The 18,263-nt window shown below is 34.3% G+C and overlaps 1 protein-coding gene across 1 annotated transcript; it reads right to left on the bottom strand.

The window, feature by feature from the left end:
* Positions 1-1,234: 1,234 nt before the first annotated feature.
* Positions 1,235-3,340, bottom strand: LOC123667492. Its single transcript, XM_045601386.1, has 4 exons — positions 3,205-3,340; positions 3,050-3,116; positions 2,659-2,827; positions 1,235-1,593 (listed from the first exon to the last, which is right to left on the bottom strand). Exons 1-4 carry the CDS (start codon positions 3,241-3,243, stop codon positions 1,461-1,463), a joined length of 408 nt encoding a protein of 135 aa, XP_045457342.1. The 5' UTR covers positions 3,244-3,340; the 3' UTR covers positions 1,235-1,460.
* Between the last annotated feature and the right edge of the window lie 14,923 nt (positions 3,341-18,263).

Below are 18,263 nucleotides of genomic sequence, written 5' to 3' on the forward strand. Positions count from 1 at the left end.
CATTGTCTATTTTTTTTTATTATAAAAATTGTAAACAATCGCCCGCTGATTGTGTTTTCACCCTCCCTAGGAGCTCTGGCTACCTTACAACAGAAACACAACACTACACTGTTAAAAATTTCTTTGGTAAACTTACTAAAAATGTGTGGGAAGTTTTAACGCAAAACAATTTAGTAAATTTACTAAACAGAATGCTTCAACTCAATTTGAGAAAATTACAAAATGTTTTTGGAAATTTACCAAGCAGTTCCAGAAGATTTAAATAGTAATTTTATCATACAGTTTTGTAATTTTACTCAAGAATGTATCATGAAAATGCTTAGTAAATTTACTATGCTGTTTTGTAACTATACTACTTAATTCACTTGAATTGAGTTTGATAAAATTGCAAAATATTTTTGGAGATTTACCAAGCGGTTACAGAAAATTTGATTAGTAATTTTACTATACAGTTTTGTAATTTTATTCAATAATTGATCATAAAAATGTTTAGTAAATTTACTACGCAGTTTCGTAACTACACCAACCAATTCATTTGAATTGGGTTTGATAAAATTACAAAATATTTTTGGAAATTTGCCAAGCAGTTACAGAAAATTTGATTAGTAATTTTACTATACAATTTTGTAATTTTAATCAATAATTGATCATAAAAATGTTTAGTAAATTTACTATGCTGTTTTGTAACTATACTACTTAATTAACTTGAATTGAGTTTGATAAAATTACAAAATATTTTTAGAGATTTACCAAGCGGTTACAGAAAATTTGATTAGTAATTTTACTATACAGTTTTGTAATTTTATTCAATAATTGATCATAAAAATGTTTAGTAAATTTACTACGCAGTTTCGTAACTATACCAACCAATTCATTTGAATTGGGTTTGATAAAATTACAAAATATTTTCGGAAATTTACCAAGCAGTTACAGAAAATTTGATTGGTAATTTTACTATACAGTTTTGTAATTTTAATCAATAATTGATCATAAAAATGTTTAGTAAATTTACTATGTAGCTTTCTTATTGTACTGTACAATTGATTTCAATTGAGATTTTTAAAACTAGAGACATCTGATGTTATTTTACCAACTTATTATTGTTGCTGTTATTTTATTTTTGATACTTCCTAATATCCTGGAAGTCGTTAATTTAAATAATTTAAACGTTAAAAATATAGGACTTAATTGATTAATTTAAAATTAAAATATAAATAAAAATTATTACATATTGTTTACGTTAATAAAACCATTTATTGAGGAAATAAAATAGTAATACTAATAGCAGCATAAAATAATATTGATACTTTACAAAGTATCATAAACAATTTACGCCAAAATGACAAAAATAAGCTGAACGATATAGTTATAAATAATAGTAATGGAACAATATAAACTAAACTAATTTTAGAATAAAGTTATCCTATATCATCTAATTAAAAAGTAACAAGTTATGGATACTAGTCATCGGATTCATCAGCAAGGTAGGAATCAATATCTTTAGTCAGTTTGAAGACTTTAGGATGGATTTTCGTTGCTTTTCTCTTACCACCTCTCTTTGTACCCTTGGGAGGACAAATTTGTAAGAACAATCTGTAACCAAAATTAAATCTTAAATAAATTTTAACAAGTAAAAAGAAATAAAAGTGCAAATTGTAATTATTATTCAAGGAATGGAAGTTAAGAAGACTTGAATCACAGAGGAAGTTGAACTGCTTCTGAAAGATCATCTGAGGACTAAGGTATAAGGCTACGGGATGCTTCTTAGGAAAATCATGGAAATACAAAATCTAGTACAGCAAATTTGTACAACTGAAAAGAATAAGAGGAAAAAATAGTTACGGAAAAACTACCAGAGCAAACACAATTCTTTATTAAGTACGACTTACTGAGGAGAGGTGAAGTGATCGGTCCAGAAGGAGATCAGAGATTGTGAAAGATGAGGAAGTCATAAAGTATTAATTATTGAGTATTAAGATGGGATATACGAGTGTGAATATTAGAAAAGAGAATACAAGTCTTCAAAAATCTATTACACAATACGCATTTATATGGAAACACAGCACAGGGAAAACCATTAAAAGGATTATATTAAGTCTGAGGAAGGAATAGAGTATACAGCAAAAAAGGCTGGCCAGTTCAAAAGAGTACAGAGAATAATGAACGAAAAAAAATTAACAAGTTTTGGCCATATAATACAAAAAAAAAAAGAAAAAATAACTAAGAAAAAACTAGCGAATATACTGATAAGAAAGATAATATGTGAAAAAATTTTAATGCGAGGGTCAAAGAGTACGTCAAAGTCAAGAATAGTCAGTCGATTAATTTGACAAGCTCATCGAGAAACAATATTATTCATTTACTCAAAATTGTAAACTCTAATATCAATTTTTGAAGACCGAGGATTGAGTTTGAAACTTTTCATTTAGTTTAACGTAAAATCATAAACTTTATCATTTGACAATATTATATTCTTGAAAACTGTGAAACGTTTGTGTAATTCTAGATCTTAACAACCGTATACAAGTGATAATATTACAGAAAAATTAAGAAGTGTCATAATATAATATTGTTTTTGAACGAACTTGTCAAATTTATGTATAAAGAAAAAAAGTTAATTTATAAAAAAGTTTTTAGAATACATTTTTTATTACTCACCGCTGAATTGCTTCGAGTGTCCCTTCTATTTCTTGGGGATAAACAATACCAAACACATAGTAACATAAAAATGTAGTTAAAAGTCCACTAGAAAACGATTCAGCATGTATTATAATGTTCTTGTTGATTACTACATTATATACATTTGCTGAGTGATGCAAATCTTGACCTGAAACAAAAAACAAAATTTTATTTAAAAACTCTTTTTAATTTATTCAAGCTATTAGTATTAAAGGAATATAATTATTCAATTATTCAACTACAGATAATTAATAATAGTTCCGTAAAAGAGTAGTATGCAAACAATTTGAACATTAGTCAAATTAATTTTGTTTTTGTAAAAAAAAAACTAATTTCATGAATTTAATACAAATATACAAAATCTCTATACCTCTGATTATTAATACAGGATTGACAACAGGAACGTGCTTAAGTAATTCCGCATCTTCAATAGATTCCTACAAATACAAATTAATAGAATTAAATTTCGTATTATTACTAAATTAATATCTGTGATTAAGAATAATGAAAATATTTACAACTTACATCAATTATATTGTAGAGAAATGTCAAATTTTCTTTCATGAATTTCACGATTAATTCAAACACAACCGTGTGATATGGTTCGTCGTTTTTTTTTTGTTCACTATATTTTGTTGCGAGTTTTAGTCTATCACAAACGAATTTTCGTTCACCGTCAACCGCATTTTTTTTTGCTCTTATCTTTTACTTCTCGAGCAACTTCTAGATTTTTGGCCCAGCGGTTGATGGGTTTTGATAGCTTTTCCAATGATGTTTTCCATACCACATTTGTATCTTTGCCTAATAATTCATCAGCGTGCTGCACTATGAATTTATAGTGGTAGAAGAATGGCCACTGTTGAAAAATTGTTGAAAGATCTTTTCCAATGTGTATTTCCTTTCTTTGCAAAAAATAACATTTTTGCATTAGAGTTAATATTTCATCAGTAATGTGCTCATCCAGTGTATCATATTTATCTATTAATTCTGATTTTTGTTTACACATTAACTCTAATTCCTCAGAGGACGGTGAAACTGGTAGATAAGCTACACAGCCATATTCATCCTGCATCTCTGGCTTTTCGACAAGCTCATCATTATCATCTAACGAATCAGATGTTTTACTTCTATCTCCAGCTTGAATTTTTATTTGATAACGTACTGCGCTGTATACGGTTTGTTGTAGTGATTGAATCTCATCATCAATACTGCCTATTGTTGTTTTAAAACTTTCGTGATATTTCGATACAAATTCTTTGCAGATGGTCCCTGCAATACCTAAGCTCAAATTTTTCAAATCATAAATAATGTAATCTCGAACTGTGTGAACAACGAGTGTTCTTTCTCTTGGTTTTAAATGATCTCCTTTACGTAAAACTGTCTGTATATTTGTCGGAAATTTAGAATAAATTTTAGACAAATGATCTGCTGGCTGTAAAGATGATACTAGTTGTGATGAACTATTATCTGCTGCTGCTTGATGTACAATGGGAGGTATTGTAGGAGTATTTTCAGAAGGTATTTCTGAAACAAAAATATATACAACTAATTATTTCATCGGTTAGCATATATAATTTAAAAGTAATTAATTTTCAAAACAAGACAATTTCGTTTAGATTTAAAAACCATTGATAAAAATTACCATTTGCTTGAGCTGAAGTATATTGTTGGGCCGATTTTCGGTTCCAATCAACCTCGTCAGGAACAATCGTGAGAAACAGTTGCTGGCCATGAGTCTCTTTAGATTTAGCCAAATCCATCAAAATATCGTCTTCATCAATTTCTATGAAGTCATTCTATGAATTCATTTCTATGAAGTATATTTTCAAGTATTTATGAATATATATTTGGATATCTTTAAGTGCATACAAATTTGCATGTACGTAAGTATAGATATTTTAATAAATATCAAATGATTGAATTTCCTAAGCGATTGTAAGTTTGAAAGATTTCATATTTATAAAGTCGAAAATTGTATATATAGTTAAGGGTTCGTTCAATGCAGTGAAGATTTTTACTTGTTAAATGTTTTAAAAGGTTGAACTTATTTTTTCTCGCCAAAAAAAAATTATACTAGTCTTTCACATATTCAAAGTAAACAAATGATGAAATTAAACTAAATAGAAATATTTTTTTTGGGCTTATCAAAGTTGAAAATATTTTTAATTATTCATTTCTTAAAATTAATAAAACTGAAAGGGAACCCTAGTTTTTAATTATTTATTCATTACCGAATTATTGCTTTGCGTTACATGATGAAAAAAACTGTGGTAAAGCTTTAGATTAGGTAAAACCGAATTTCGGGACCGTGGGGGGATGGGGGGGGAGAGGGTCACTCATGCTCCGTACAAAAAAAAAACCGAATTATGGGGTTTTTGGGTGTGGAGGGTGGAGGGTGTAGGGGAATCTATACAAGGTAACACTGTCATACCTCAAAACCCCATGGTTATGGAGATATCCATGGTTAAAGTTTTGAGGTTAGAAGAAGAATTTAAAGCTATTATAATACCTTTGAGCTCGTAGTGTTTGCATTGTGTGACAAATCGACACTTTTAAACAAAATAACGCGTCAGACATAATATTCTAATAAAATTAGTAACATTGCGTGCTAGAATATAGGTTTAGAAATTCGAAAAATACCCAAAACCGAATCGGAGCACCCCACTGTCCACGTGGTCTTGGTCTGTCCTACCCCTAGAGTGTTTTTTTTGTGCCGCGGAGGCGCGGAGGGAGGGCAGCCCTCGCCCGCCGTGCGAAAGCGCGCGAACGAATGCGTAGAGGAGCGGCTGAGGCTGGTCGCCGAAGGCGACCAGCCTCCGCTGCGGAACGGAGCATGAGTGAGCGTGCTTTCGCACGCAAGGGCGGAAGGGCTGCACTTCCCGCAGCGCCGGAGCCAAGCGTTCCCTCTAACTTTCGAAATTCTTCTTCTAACCTCAAAACTTTAACCATGGATATCTCCATAACCACGGGGTTCCGAGGTGTGACAGTGGTACCAGGGGTAGCGTTTCCCACCCTCTCCCCCCCCATCCCCCCACGGTCCCGAAATTCGGTTTTACCTAATCTAGATCTTAGCCAAAACTGTACATGATATAATAATAATGAATTTTATTCTTTTGCCTTAATTGGTTATTTTATTCATATCATAAATAAATAAATAATTTATGAGAAAATGTTGATGAAAAAAATGTGGATTAAAATTTTTTTAATTTTAACTTTTAAATAATTCATTTTTCTGTTTGATTCTAACCAATAACGTAAAATCATAAAAGTGGATTTATTACCAAATAAAGATTGTTGTTAGATAAGAAGGCAATAAACAAAACTATTTTTTATGGACGAGACGTAGAAAAACATGAATATAAATATCATTAACAATATTTTACTTACCGAAAATTTGTCAACCTCGATGTCCGTAGCACACAATTACCCTTTCAGATGCGTAATATCAAATTTATTTTGTACACACACTTAATTAATAATAATAAATAAATAATAATTATTGATTAGCAATAATTAAATTAATCACAAATAGTCCACACGAATAAATAATCTTATAACTTTTTAAGCGTCGTTACAACCTCTGAGCACCATGCACGACTGTCTCAATACTGAACAAGTGTAGAACTGAATAATAAATTTTCCCTAAACACATGCATACAAGTGCGTCTGGGAAACGTCTAGCGTCATAAGCAGGGCTTGTTACCGTTACCAATTACCATTATAAAGTACCGGTAAATAGCGTTAATTTTAACAGATACCTGTTTTACCGTTAAAACTTTTAACGGTAATTCGGTAACGAAAACGTTTTTTAACGTTAAATTTTACCGTTAAATAGAATTTTAACGATACTGATAACGTTACCTCTGATATCAAGAATTAACGAAATTTTTATCGATACTTCTACGACGTTGCCGCTCCGTGCAAGTGACCTTCAACTCGACGCGCTAGGATTGATAAAAGCGGCAACAGCGCGTGCCATTGGATTATAACGCTGTAGGTACGAACATCAATGTATTTCAACCGTTTACGTATCCTTAATTCGAACATTAGGTAGGTAAAATGTATTCCGAAATTATAATGGCGAACTCAAAAGAGTACTGTCCGAGTGACTGATTTATATCTCTCTCATTTTATTATTTAATTTTATTTCATTATTGTTGAAATTCATAAAATAATATTTAAGTACTTATGTTATACATATAAGAAATAAAATAACATATGCGCCTATATATCAAACAAAATTTATGTTTCGCGTATTATATGTGCTTCTAGATATTCATTTTGTATTTAGGTTCTTAAGGATTCGTGGTTTTCTTTTTTAGAACTTGCAATTGTTTTTATTTTTAAAATAAATAAACTGTATGAGACTACATAAACTAAACAAAATTTTGTTTTATTATCTAATTATATAGTAGGTGCCTGGATGAGCGAGGTTTGCTCGATATGTTAGATAAAGATAAAAAATTAAAAGTAATCTGACTGGACACATCTGAACTCGAACCTGGGTCATCTAAATTCTGGATAGCCCGATTTCCCACCTGAGCAATTATAACCTTATAAGGAATGGCGAAATTTACATTAGTATTGTAATAATATTGTAGGTAGCAGTTTTTCATTGCAAGAAAACAATGATAAAACGACATTTTCTAAACATGAATCCTAGCTAGCTAGTTGGAGCCGTTAGCCAAGAATGAGATTATATATATATACAAAAATTGCTCGTTTAAAGATATTATTCTCTCGTTTAAAGGATTTATTTTGTATATATTTTTTAATCATTCATTAATACATTGTATCGGATGTTATTTGTAAAACACGTATAAAATATAGTTACTGCCGACACCACGAATACCAACTTGCTTATTTCTTCACAATCCCGCTGGAATAATTTTATTCTTCTGCGATATATCTAAATTACATTGCAAATACATATAATTAATCCGGGCTAGCGAATCAGTTTCTAAATGTAATAATTATTATCTAATACTGTATTTAATACTGGATTAATTATTTTATACGGGAAATATTGTGTTATTCATGTACCGTGTCATATTTTTGTGTACAGTACACAATAAATAACACAATATTTCTTCATAAAGCTTTGAATTTTTTATAATACAATTATTGAATAAGTTTTTGTTTATTTCATTTAGGTATTCAAAATACATATATTATGACTAACCCGTTGGCGCAGTTTGTAGTGGCCTTGCTTTCTGTCCTGCGGGTTGCGGGTTCGATTCCCGCCTGAGTCTGGGTGTAATATAATATTTGTATCTATATATTTATATATGTATTATTTCTATGTATGTTTATAAAAAAAATAGTTATAACAGTCGGCTGTTATCTGTAACACAAGCATTAAGTTGCTTACTATAGAAACCGACGACCGTGTGTGTATGATAAATGATATTTATTTATTTATTTATTATGTTTTATAATTTTTTACCCAAGGAATGAGGATACTTCGATTACAATTATAATTTAACTGGAGTTATTTGCTGTGTCCTACCTCAATTTAGCTATTTGTGCATAATAGAGGTACTTACCTACTATTTTTTAATGTGACATATTACACACATAGACATCCATCTTTCTATTTCATACCTTAGCTTATAGTTTCTATTAAACAATATTTATTTCATGTAAAGAAATAAGATAAAAAGTAAAGTACTGATACACAATGATGTATATGTATAGACATACATATGTTTGGTTTTTAATGTTTGCTTAGGTACTTTTATGTATAACGTACACACTTTCTTTACACAAATTATTTTTATAAAATAACTGCGAATTTATAAAAGTAATATTAATTGAATTAATCCTAGCAACAACAATCATAACAACAATTATTATTAATAATAAATAAATAATAATTATTGATTAGCAATAAGTTGATTTTTCACGAATAATCCACATGAATAAATAACCTAATTAATTTTTAAACTTCGTTACAACCTCTGTGCACAACACACGACTGTCTCAATACTAAACAAGTGTATAACTGAATAATAAATTTTCCCTAAACATACGAGTGCGTCTGGGAAACGTTTAGCGTCATCGGCCGGCAAACTCAGCCGAGTCACCGCCAAAACAAATGATCGTGCCGATACAGATAGACTTATATTATCCACTTGTAAAGTACTAATGCACAATGATGTATGTGTATACACATACACATGTTTAGTTTTTAATTTTGCTTAGGTACTTTTCTGTATATCGTACAAACTTTCTTTACACAACTTTATTTTTATAAAATAACTGCGTATTTATAAAAGTAATATTAATTGAATGAATCCTAGCAACAACAATCATAACAACAATTATTATTATATTGTTCATATGACTATTATTAAATCTATAAAGTTTAATACTATAGACGCTGGTTACGTTGAAGATTGATAAACTATCTGGTGTAACCTTCGTATACTTACAAACACTTAAATTTTTTTTTTTTTCGAGGAAGACGGTGTAGTGTCAAATTTCTATATACTAACAATAACGACACTCAAATCAAGAGCATTTTTCAAGACCGATTAAACGAGTTTATGTTTCTTAGTAGATTAAATGATTATTTACTCTATAGTATACACATACACAATTTTTCAGTTTAAAACATAAAATAATTTATAAATAAAATAAAAATTTACAGAAAATTAAAATCATCAATTTAATAAAAATTTTACGTAATAATTCGAAATAAAATAAAATAAAAAAAATCTTTGCTTTTGATTAGGATTCGAACCTGGCTTTCCCTGACGCTAGGCAAAAAAGTGCAACTCATGCTACCGACTTATATTGAACATCAATGATCACGGTTTCAATAAAAACCTTGCTTGAGACTTGAATTCGTACAAAAAAATAATAATATTTCCACGATCATGTTGAGTTTAATAATTTAACTGATTTATTCGAAATAATTAAAATTATTTGTAAACATAAAAAAATCATGGATTACATATTTTTTTAGTTAAATGAAAAAAGTGAGTGTTTAAGAAAGAAATAACAGATCAAATGATTTTACCGATGATTTTTTTTATGCATACTAAGAACTTTTAGCCCATAAAACCGTCAGGGAATATTTAATATTTTAAATGATAGTTTATACATAATTATTCTCCTTATATTAGAACTTTAACTGAGAAAAAAAATCATTACTTTTAACTGCAAGAAAAAAATTAAATACATATATTAAGATTGAATGGAAAAAAATTAAGTATTCGATAATTCATTTTCTAACCAGCTAATTCACCAACATTTTCTAACTTTATAACTTGTTAAAAAAAAATTCGAAAAGAGGATGACCCTGAAGGCCATCCTTGCAACTTCCCGCTATCTACACTCGAAGCGCGCCGAAGTAAGTTCAGGAGTGCTTTGTTGAGCTCTGCGAGCTCATCAACACTTCAACATTAATGATTTTTGAGCTCTTCGAGCTCAAAAATTTTTTTTAGAACTTTTGCAACAACGATATCTTACGCATCAATTGACCGATTTTAACTTTCTGAATGCTATTCGACGCAGTTTCTCGAGTACTAAAAATGTTGTGAAGAGAACAAAATCGATAAGTCTCAAAATTTCAAAGTCATCTTGGAAAAACTTTTTTTTGAAATTTTTGAAATGCCATAACTTTGGAACGTGTTGTTCGATTTTGACGTTCAAGACGGCAATCGACGAAGTTTTTTGAGGCGTAAAAATGTTACAATGAGAGCGAAACCGATGAGACGTACAGTCTCCATGTTATCCTAAAAAAACGCTTGTTTTTGAATTTTTTCGATTTTTTTGGTTTTTGATATCTCACGAACGAATCAACCGATTTCGATTTGTACAACGGCAATCGACGCAGTTTTTTGAGCACTAAAAGTGATGTAAGGAAAACAAAGTCGATAAGTCTCAAAATTTCAAAGTTATCTTGAAAAAACGTTTTTTTTGGAATTTTTGAAATGCCATAACTGCAAAACGCGTGGTTTGATTTCGATGTTCAAGACGGCAATCGACGCAGTTTTTTGAGGCCTAAAAATGTTACAATGAGAACAAAATCGATTAGACGTAAAGTCACTAAGTTATTCTAAGAAACGCTTGTTTTTTAATTTTTTCGATTTTTTTGGTTTTCGATATCTCACGAACGAATGAACCGATTTTGATTTGCAAAACGGCATTCGACGTCGTTTTTTGAGCTTAAGAGCTGATTAGGTTATGGAATTGATCGGTGCAATAGCCAAAAAGTTATTCTAAAAAAACATCATTTTCGAAAATTTTTTTTCGCGGTTTTTTTTTAAATTTCTCAAAATCTACCGAATCGATTCACTTCAAATTTTCAGGAAGTCTAAGTTGAGTGGAACCCTTTCGAATGCCACGAGTCTCGTTTCGATCGGTCAAGCCGTTCAAAAGTTATAAGAGGTTTACATGCGTACACACACACATCCACACAGACATACAGACACCCTCGTAAAAATAGTCAGGGAAGCTTTCTAGGGCCTTTAAACATCGAGATATGATGAAAACTCGACTTTCGAAAAACGGGGTAAAACCAATAACTTCCCGATTTTTAAAAAAAAATTTAATTTTTTTAGAGGGAAGTTAAAAATGCTTTATTAATCATAACTTTACTACATATAATTTTCAAATCAAAATTTTACATATAAATATGATATAAAAATATTGATAAATTTTTAATAATTTCAATAATATGTAAATAAACATTTTTTTTTGTAATCTTTCAAGAAACTATGGTAAACCGAAATACTAACAATTTTGGTTCATCTAAAAAAGTAGTTACCCTATTATACTGTTAATTATACAAAACACTGTATAATTTTACAGTCAAAATAATAAAATTAATGAGAAGATTATTGAATTTCCAATGAATTCATTAGAATTCGAATTTAACTATTGTTTCACAATCTTACTAGACCACAGATTAAATTAAAATACGCACAATGTTTGTAAATTTACGAAGCTTGGAAACGAAAGTCGACAGCGTGTTTAGTAAAATTAAACAAGGCTAAAGAAAAATAGTATTTTTTAGTAATTTTACAATACATTGTGTAATTTTACAATAAGAATAGTAAAAATACCAAAAAAATTTTTTGAATTTTCAATAATTCCATTGTAGTTTCAATTACAATATTGTTTTGTAAATTTACAACAAAAGTAGGAATTCAAAACACAAATAATGTTCGTAAATTTAAGGTGCTTGGTATCGAAAATTGATAACCTGTTTAGTAAAATTACACATGGCTACAGACAAGTAGTATTTTTTAGTAATTTTACAATACATTGTGTAATTTTACAATAAGAATAGTAAAAATACCAAAAAATTTTTTTGAATTTTCAATACTTTGATTGTAGTTTAAATTACAATATTGTTTTGTAAATTTACAACAAAATTAGTAATTCAAAACACAAACAATGTTAGTAAATTTAAGGAGCTTGGTATCGAAAATTGATAACCTGTTTAGTAAAATTATACATGGCAACAGACAAATAGTATTTTTTAGTAATTTTACAATGTATTGTGTAATTTTACAGTTCAAATTGTAAAAATAATAACAAAATTTGTAAATTTCTAAACACTTCACAGTAATTCGAATTATAAAATATTTGGTAATTTTACAAAAAAATATAGTATCTCAAATTACTAAAAATTTTGGTAAATCTTCAAAGTTTGTTATTAAAATTTAGTAAACTGTTCCGTGAAATTACAATACAAGTAAGATTTATACTCTAAGATTGTAAAATTAAAGCGCATCTTAGCAAATTTTCTCATATGTCTTGGAAAATTACTCAAAATGTGTTATAATTTGAATTCATACACACTGATTAGTAATTTAGCCATCTCATGTTGAGTAAAAAAATGATAATTTTACAAAAAATTTTTACAGTGTACTTAAGGTAAATATGTTAATTAAAGCTAATTGTAAGTTAATTTTTAAAAATTTTGAATGAAATAGATTCCTACCCAATAAAATCAATATTTTTTTTTTTCTAATGTTCCTCACGTGGCCAGTTATTTTTGTGATGCTCCAAATTCATCTTGAATATTTTCGTTTGTTAATTGTTTTCGAATCGAACTTATCGTTCGTAGATGTGCGTGTACTGGATACACGTTTTACGTGCGTAGTTGCGTACACAAAGCTCACGGTTCAAAATTAAAATTATTATAACTATTGAAATTCTTTTTGAAAAATGGTTTTCAACTGATTCACTATGGAAAGTTGATTCTGCTAAGAATAATCGGCAGTCAACTCCGAAGGTACTCTTACTATAAACTGAGTTGGTAATATCTTGTACGCAAAACATTTTCATCCCCAGCCGATCTACTTCGAGGTGGTACCGACAGCGGAGTCCCGCTCGAGCTCAGAACGGTCATCAGCGAGTCGTCGTCGAGACGAGCTCACACAGACGCCCATCCTGTCCGCCATCACACTGCCGCACCACGCGCACCACCCGCACCACAGGACCGGTAACTGTACTACTATATTACGACGTCGAGACGAGCTCACACAGACGCCCATCCTGTCCGCCATCACACTGCCGCACCACGCGCACCACCCGCACCACAGGACCGGTAACTGTACTACTATATTACGACGTCGAGACGAGCTCACACAGACGCCCATCCTGTCCGCCATCACACTGCCGCACCACGCGCACCACCCGCACCACAGGACCGGTAACTGTACTACTATATTACGACGTCGAGACGAGCTCACACAGACGCCCATCCTGTCCGCCATCACACTGCCGCACCACGCGCACCACCCGCACCACAGGACCGGTAACTGTACTACTATATTACGACGTCGAGACGAGCTCACACAGACGCCCATCCTGTCCGCCATCACACTGCCGCACCACGCGCACCACCCGCACCACAGGACCGGTAACTGTACTACTATATTACGACGTCGAGACGAGCTCACACAGACGCCCATCCTGTCCGCCATCACACTGCCGCACCACGCGCACCACCCGCACCACAGGACCGGTAACTGTACTACTATATTACGACGTCGAGACGAGCTCACACAGACGCCCATCCTGTCCGCCATCACACTGCCGCACCACGCGCACCACCCGCACCACAGGACCGGTAACTGTACTACTATATTACGACGTCGAGACGAGCTCACACAGACGCCCATCCTGTCCGCCATCACACTGCCGCACCACGCGCACCACCCGCACCACAGGACCGGTAACTGTACTACTATATTACGACGTCGAGACGAGCTCACACAGACGCCCATCCTGTCCGCCATCACACTGCCGCACCACGCGCACCACCCGCACCACAGGACCGGTAACTGTACTACTATATTACGACGTCGAGACGAGCTCACACAGACGCCCATCCTGTCCGCCATCACACTGCCGCACCACGCGCACCACCCGCACCACAGGACCGGTAACTGTACTACTATATTACGACGTCGAGACGAGCTCACACAGACGCCCATCCTGTCCGCCATCACACTGCCGCACCACGCGCACCACCCGCACCACAGGACCGGTAACTGTACTACTATATTACGACGTCGAGACGAGCTCACACAGACGCCCATCCTGTCCGCCATCACACTGCCGCACCACGCGCACCACCCGCACCACAGGACCGGTAACTGTACTACTATATTACGACGTCGAGACGAGCTCACACAGACGCCCATCCTGTCCGCCATCACACTGCCGCACCACGCGCACCACCCGCACCACAGGACCGGTAACTGTACTACTATATTACGACGTCGAGACGAGCTCACACAGACGCCCATCCTGTCCGCCATCACACTGCCGCACCACGCGCACCACCCGCACCACAGGACCGGTAACTGTACTACTATATTACGACGTCGAGACGAGCTCACACAGACGCCCATCCTGTCCGCCATCACACTGCCGCACCACGCGCACCACCCGCACCACAGGACCGGTAACTGTACTACTATATTACGACGTCGAGACGAGCTCACACAGACGCCCATCCTGTCCGCCATCACACTGCCGCACCACGCGCACCACCCGCACCACAGGACCGGTAACTGTACTACTATATTACGACGTCGAGACGAGCTCACACAGACGCCCATCCTGTCCGCCATCACACTGCCGCACCACGCGCACCACCCGCACCACAGGACCGGTAACTGTACTACTATATTACGACGTCGAGACGAGCTCACACAGACGCCCATCCTGTCCGCCATCACACTGCCGCACCACGCGCACCACCCGCACCACAGGACCGGTAACTGTACTACTATATTACGACGTCGAGACGAGCTCACACAGACGCCCATCCTGTCCGCCATCACACTGCCGCACCACGCGCACCACCCGCACCACAGGACCGGTAACTGTACTACTATATTACGACGTCGAGACGAGCTCACACAGACGCCCATCCTGTCCGCCATCACACTGCCGCACCACGCGCACCACCCGCACCACAGGACCGGTAACTGTACTACTATATTACGACGTCGAGACGAGCTCACACAGACGCCCATCCTGTCCGCCATCACACTGCCGCACCACGCGCACCACCCGCACCACAGGACCGGTAACTGTACTACTATATTACGCTTCAGCCTCTAACTAAAATAAAAAAATCGAGAAATATCACGAGGAGGAGAGAGGGATCAATGAGATATTACGTGTATTTTAGGTTAAACGCGCGATTCCTTAAAAAAAAAAGCATAGAAACTACTGCAACCTCGATGTCTCCTCTGTCTAGCAATTTGGATCACGATGCTTAGTTTTCCAAAATTTAATCAAATTATGCCCGAATTTAAAAATAATGTTCTGAAAATTTTCTAAATAAACACGTCGAATTTGGGTTTTCTTAAACCTCGCCACATATCACAAAGGTACGGTTGCTTTAAAATAACGACTAATTAATGGACGATCCACAACAGTGATTAAATACTTAATTCTCACCTCATTTTTTTTCAGATCCACTGAGCATGCCGTATGATGAAAAGCTGGAAGACTCCGATACTGATCGGTGCCAATATGTTCATCTGACGGCTGTAAGTGTTATAATATAGGATATATCTTATAGCTTATATTTGAGGGAGGATACAACAAGAAATACTCTGTGGCTATGGCATTAAAGAATATAGCCCCCTCTCTTCTCGTGGCTGTCATAAGGGGCGACTAAGGGATAACACAGTTCCACTACCACCTTGGAACTTAAAAAGTCGACCAATGGTGGGATAACCATCCAACTGCTGGCTTTGACATACATGGGCCGAAGACGGGCAACAGCGTCTTCGGTGCGACAAAGCCAGCCCTGCGGGACATGGGCAACACACATGTGTTCATGCCATTTTTGGCGTGAAGTTGTGGAGGTCTATGTCCAGCAGTGGACTGCAATAGGCTGAAATGATAACAACAAGAAATCGAAAAATCTGGAGCAGGCCGAATGTGAAAATGCCTCGACCTTACAGAAGATCACAGCTAAATAACGCTGCTCTGGTCAAGGTACAGAGCTCCTGGGAGGGTCGGGGGTTTTAGACCTTCATGGGCTACGGTAACCATTTACCACAAACTACGGACTAATCGTAAAATTGTATATTTTGAATTATTCCATAGAATACAAATTACTTAAGAAACTAAAATAATAACCTAAAAGATGTTTCTTTTTTATTTTTTATTTTTCTAAATGTATATAATTTCCAGGTGCACGAGTACACTTACCCGCAAGTGGGTCCGGGCGGCGTGATCAGTTCAGAGAAGTCATCGCCCAACACGAAGCCGCCGTTGCTGAAGCGAGATTCCGGTAAAATTGATTACTTGATTCAATAAAATGTATGTTATTTATATGTATATAGTTCGTATGTTTTGAGATAGATGTCGCTACAGTACTATTATTTGTTTGTTTATAAGGAAATTACAAATACAGATTAGCGGTTACTAATCTTAATTAATAGTACCATTTTTTATAAGGGCTGGTCCATTAATTACTTGATTTTTAGCAACGTTTTGATCTCCCCCTCTCCTTGGAGAAAGAGTCCTATGCCCAGCAGTGGGATGTTACAGGCTGCACCTATCAATTAATCAAAAACATTTAATCTTTCTTTGTACAGGTTCTATTAAGAAGTGCGGCTATAGCGATCCCCCGCCATTGCCAAAGAAACTTCCCGAGGCGTTTCAAGCGAGATTAAAATGCAGGTAAAAAAGTACTATATTATTGTATGAGTAAATAAACAATTTTAATGAACCATTCGAGATATTTTTCAATATAAGATAAATAGAGTAAAAAAATAGAGATTAGAAATTAGACAACAGATAAGTCTTGAGTATTTTTGATTGTCACACCATGCATAGATGATATCTATTAAATATATTTAGACATCAATTTAATGAGTAAATATATATCTTCAATAAACATATCTTATAACATTCACAAGCGGTCGTCTGTTCCTGAGATAAGCAACTTAATGCTTGTGTTATAGATAAAAGCCGATTGATATAGCGAAATATTTTTTTATTTATAAATGTACATTTAAATAATACATACATATATAATGTAAATATATAAATACAAATATAGCTTAGTTTTTCGTAATTTTCAATCATAATAGTAGTGGAGGTCGAAAACTTAAATAGGGAATTACTCGAGCGTCGTAAGAACCCATTGGATTGTGTAGATTAGATGCTAAAAAGATAAACAGGTCATATGATGCTATATGCAGATACAAAGTAAAAGGAGTGCGTCAAATATAATTAATAGTATATGTTTCATACGTGATTCTAATAATGGAATAATATTAATCCGCCGGTTTTTTGGTGGGTGTGAGTGTATGAAGAGATAGACTTTAAAAAAAAATCTTAAGCAATTTCCTCCACTTAATTGTCAGATTTTAGTTCAGTACGACGAGAACATCGAGATGAAGCGCCTTTATAGTATAATAATCTCACGCTCTCGAGTTTATCAAACAATCGATTTTTTCACTAACCTGGTCAGCCAGGTTGGACGTTTGACACTATATAAATGGCTCAAGTATGGTTGGAGTACTTCACATGGTGCAAGGCTATTATGTTATCCTGATGTGCTCGAGTCATTCCGATAAATCGCCAATAGGGCTCCCTTACCATAAAAAGAATATTTTCACATTGATATACATATACATATTTTTTGATATATGTATAATTGATATATTATTTAACTGAGATAGGGCACAACAGTGCTAAAAATCTGGAGCAGCCCAACTGGAAAAGTACCTCGACCTTACAGAAGATCACAGCTAAATAATGCTGCTTTCAAGCAGTATTGTGTTCCTGTTGGTGAGTAAGGTGACCAGAGCTTCTGGGGAATCGGGGATAGGGTCAGTAAATCGCTTGCAATGCTTCTGGTGTTGCAGGCATCTATAAGCTACAGTAGTCGCTTACCATCAGGTGAGCCGTACGCTTGTTTGCCGATTTAGTTATATATATAAAACATAGTATATATATCGTTAATACGTATTTAATTTTTCAGGCACTGCCAGGAATGGTACTTGGAGAGCGCTAACCGACGTGGAGCGTGTAAATTCGCCCCCGACTGCTTTCGCTCTTGTATCGACTGCGTGTCATGCATT

The sequence above is a fragment of the Melitaea cinxia genome, chromosome 28, assembly GCF_905220565.1.
Source record: "Melitaea cinxia chromosome 28, ilMelCinx1.1, whole genome shotgun sequence".
NCBI classification, from domain to species: domain Eukaryota; kingdom Metazoa; phylum Arthropoda; class Insecta; order Lepidoptera; family Nymphalidae; genus Melitaea; species Melitaea cinxia.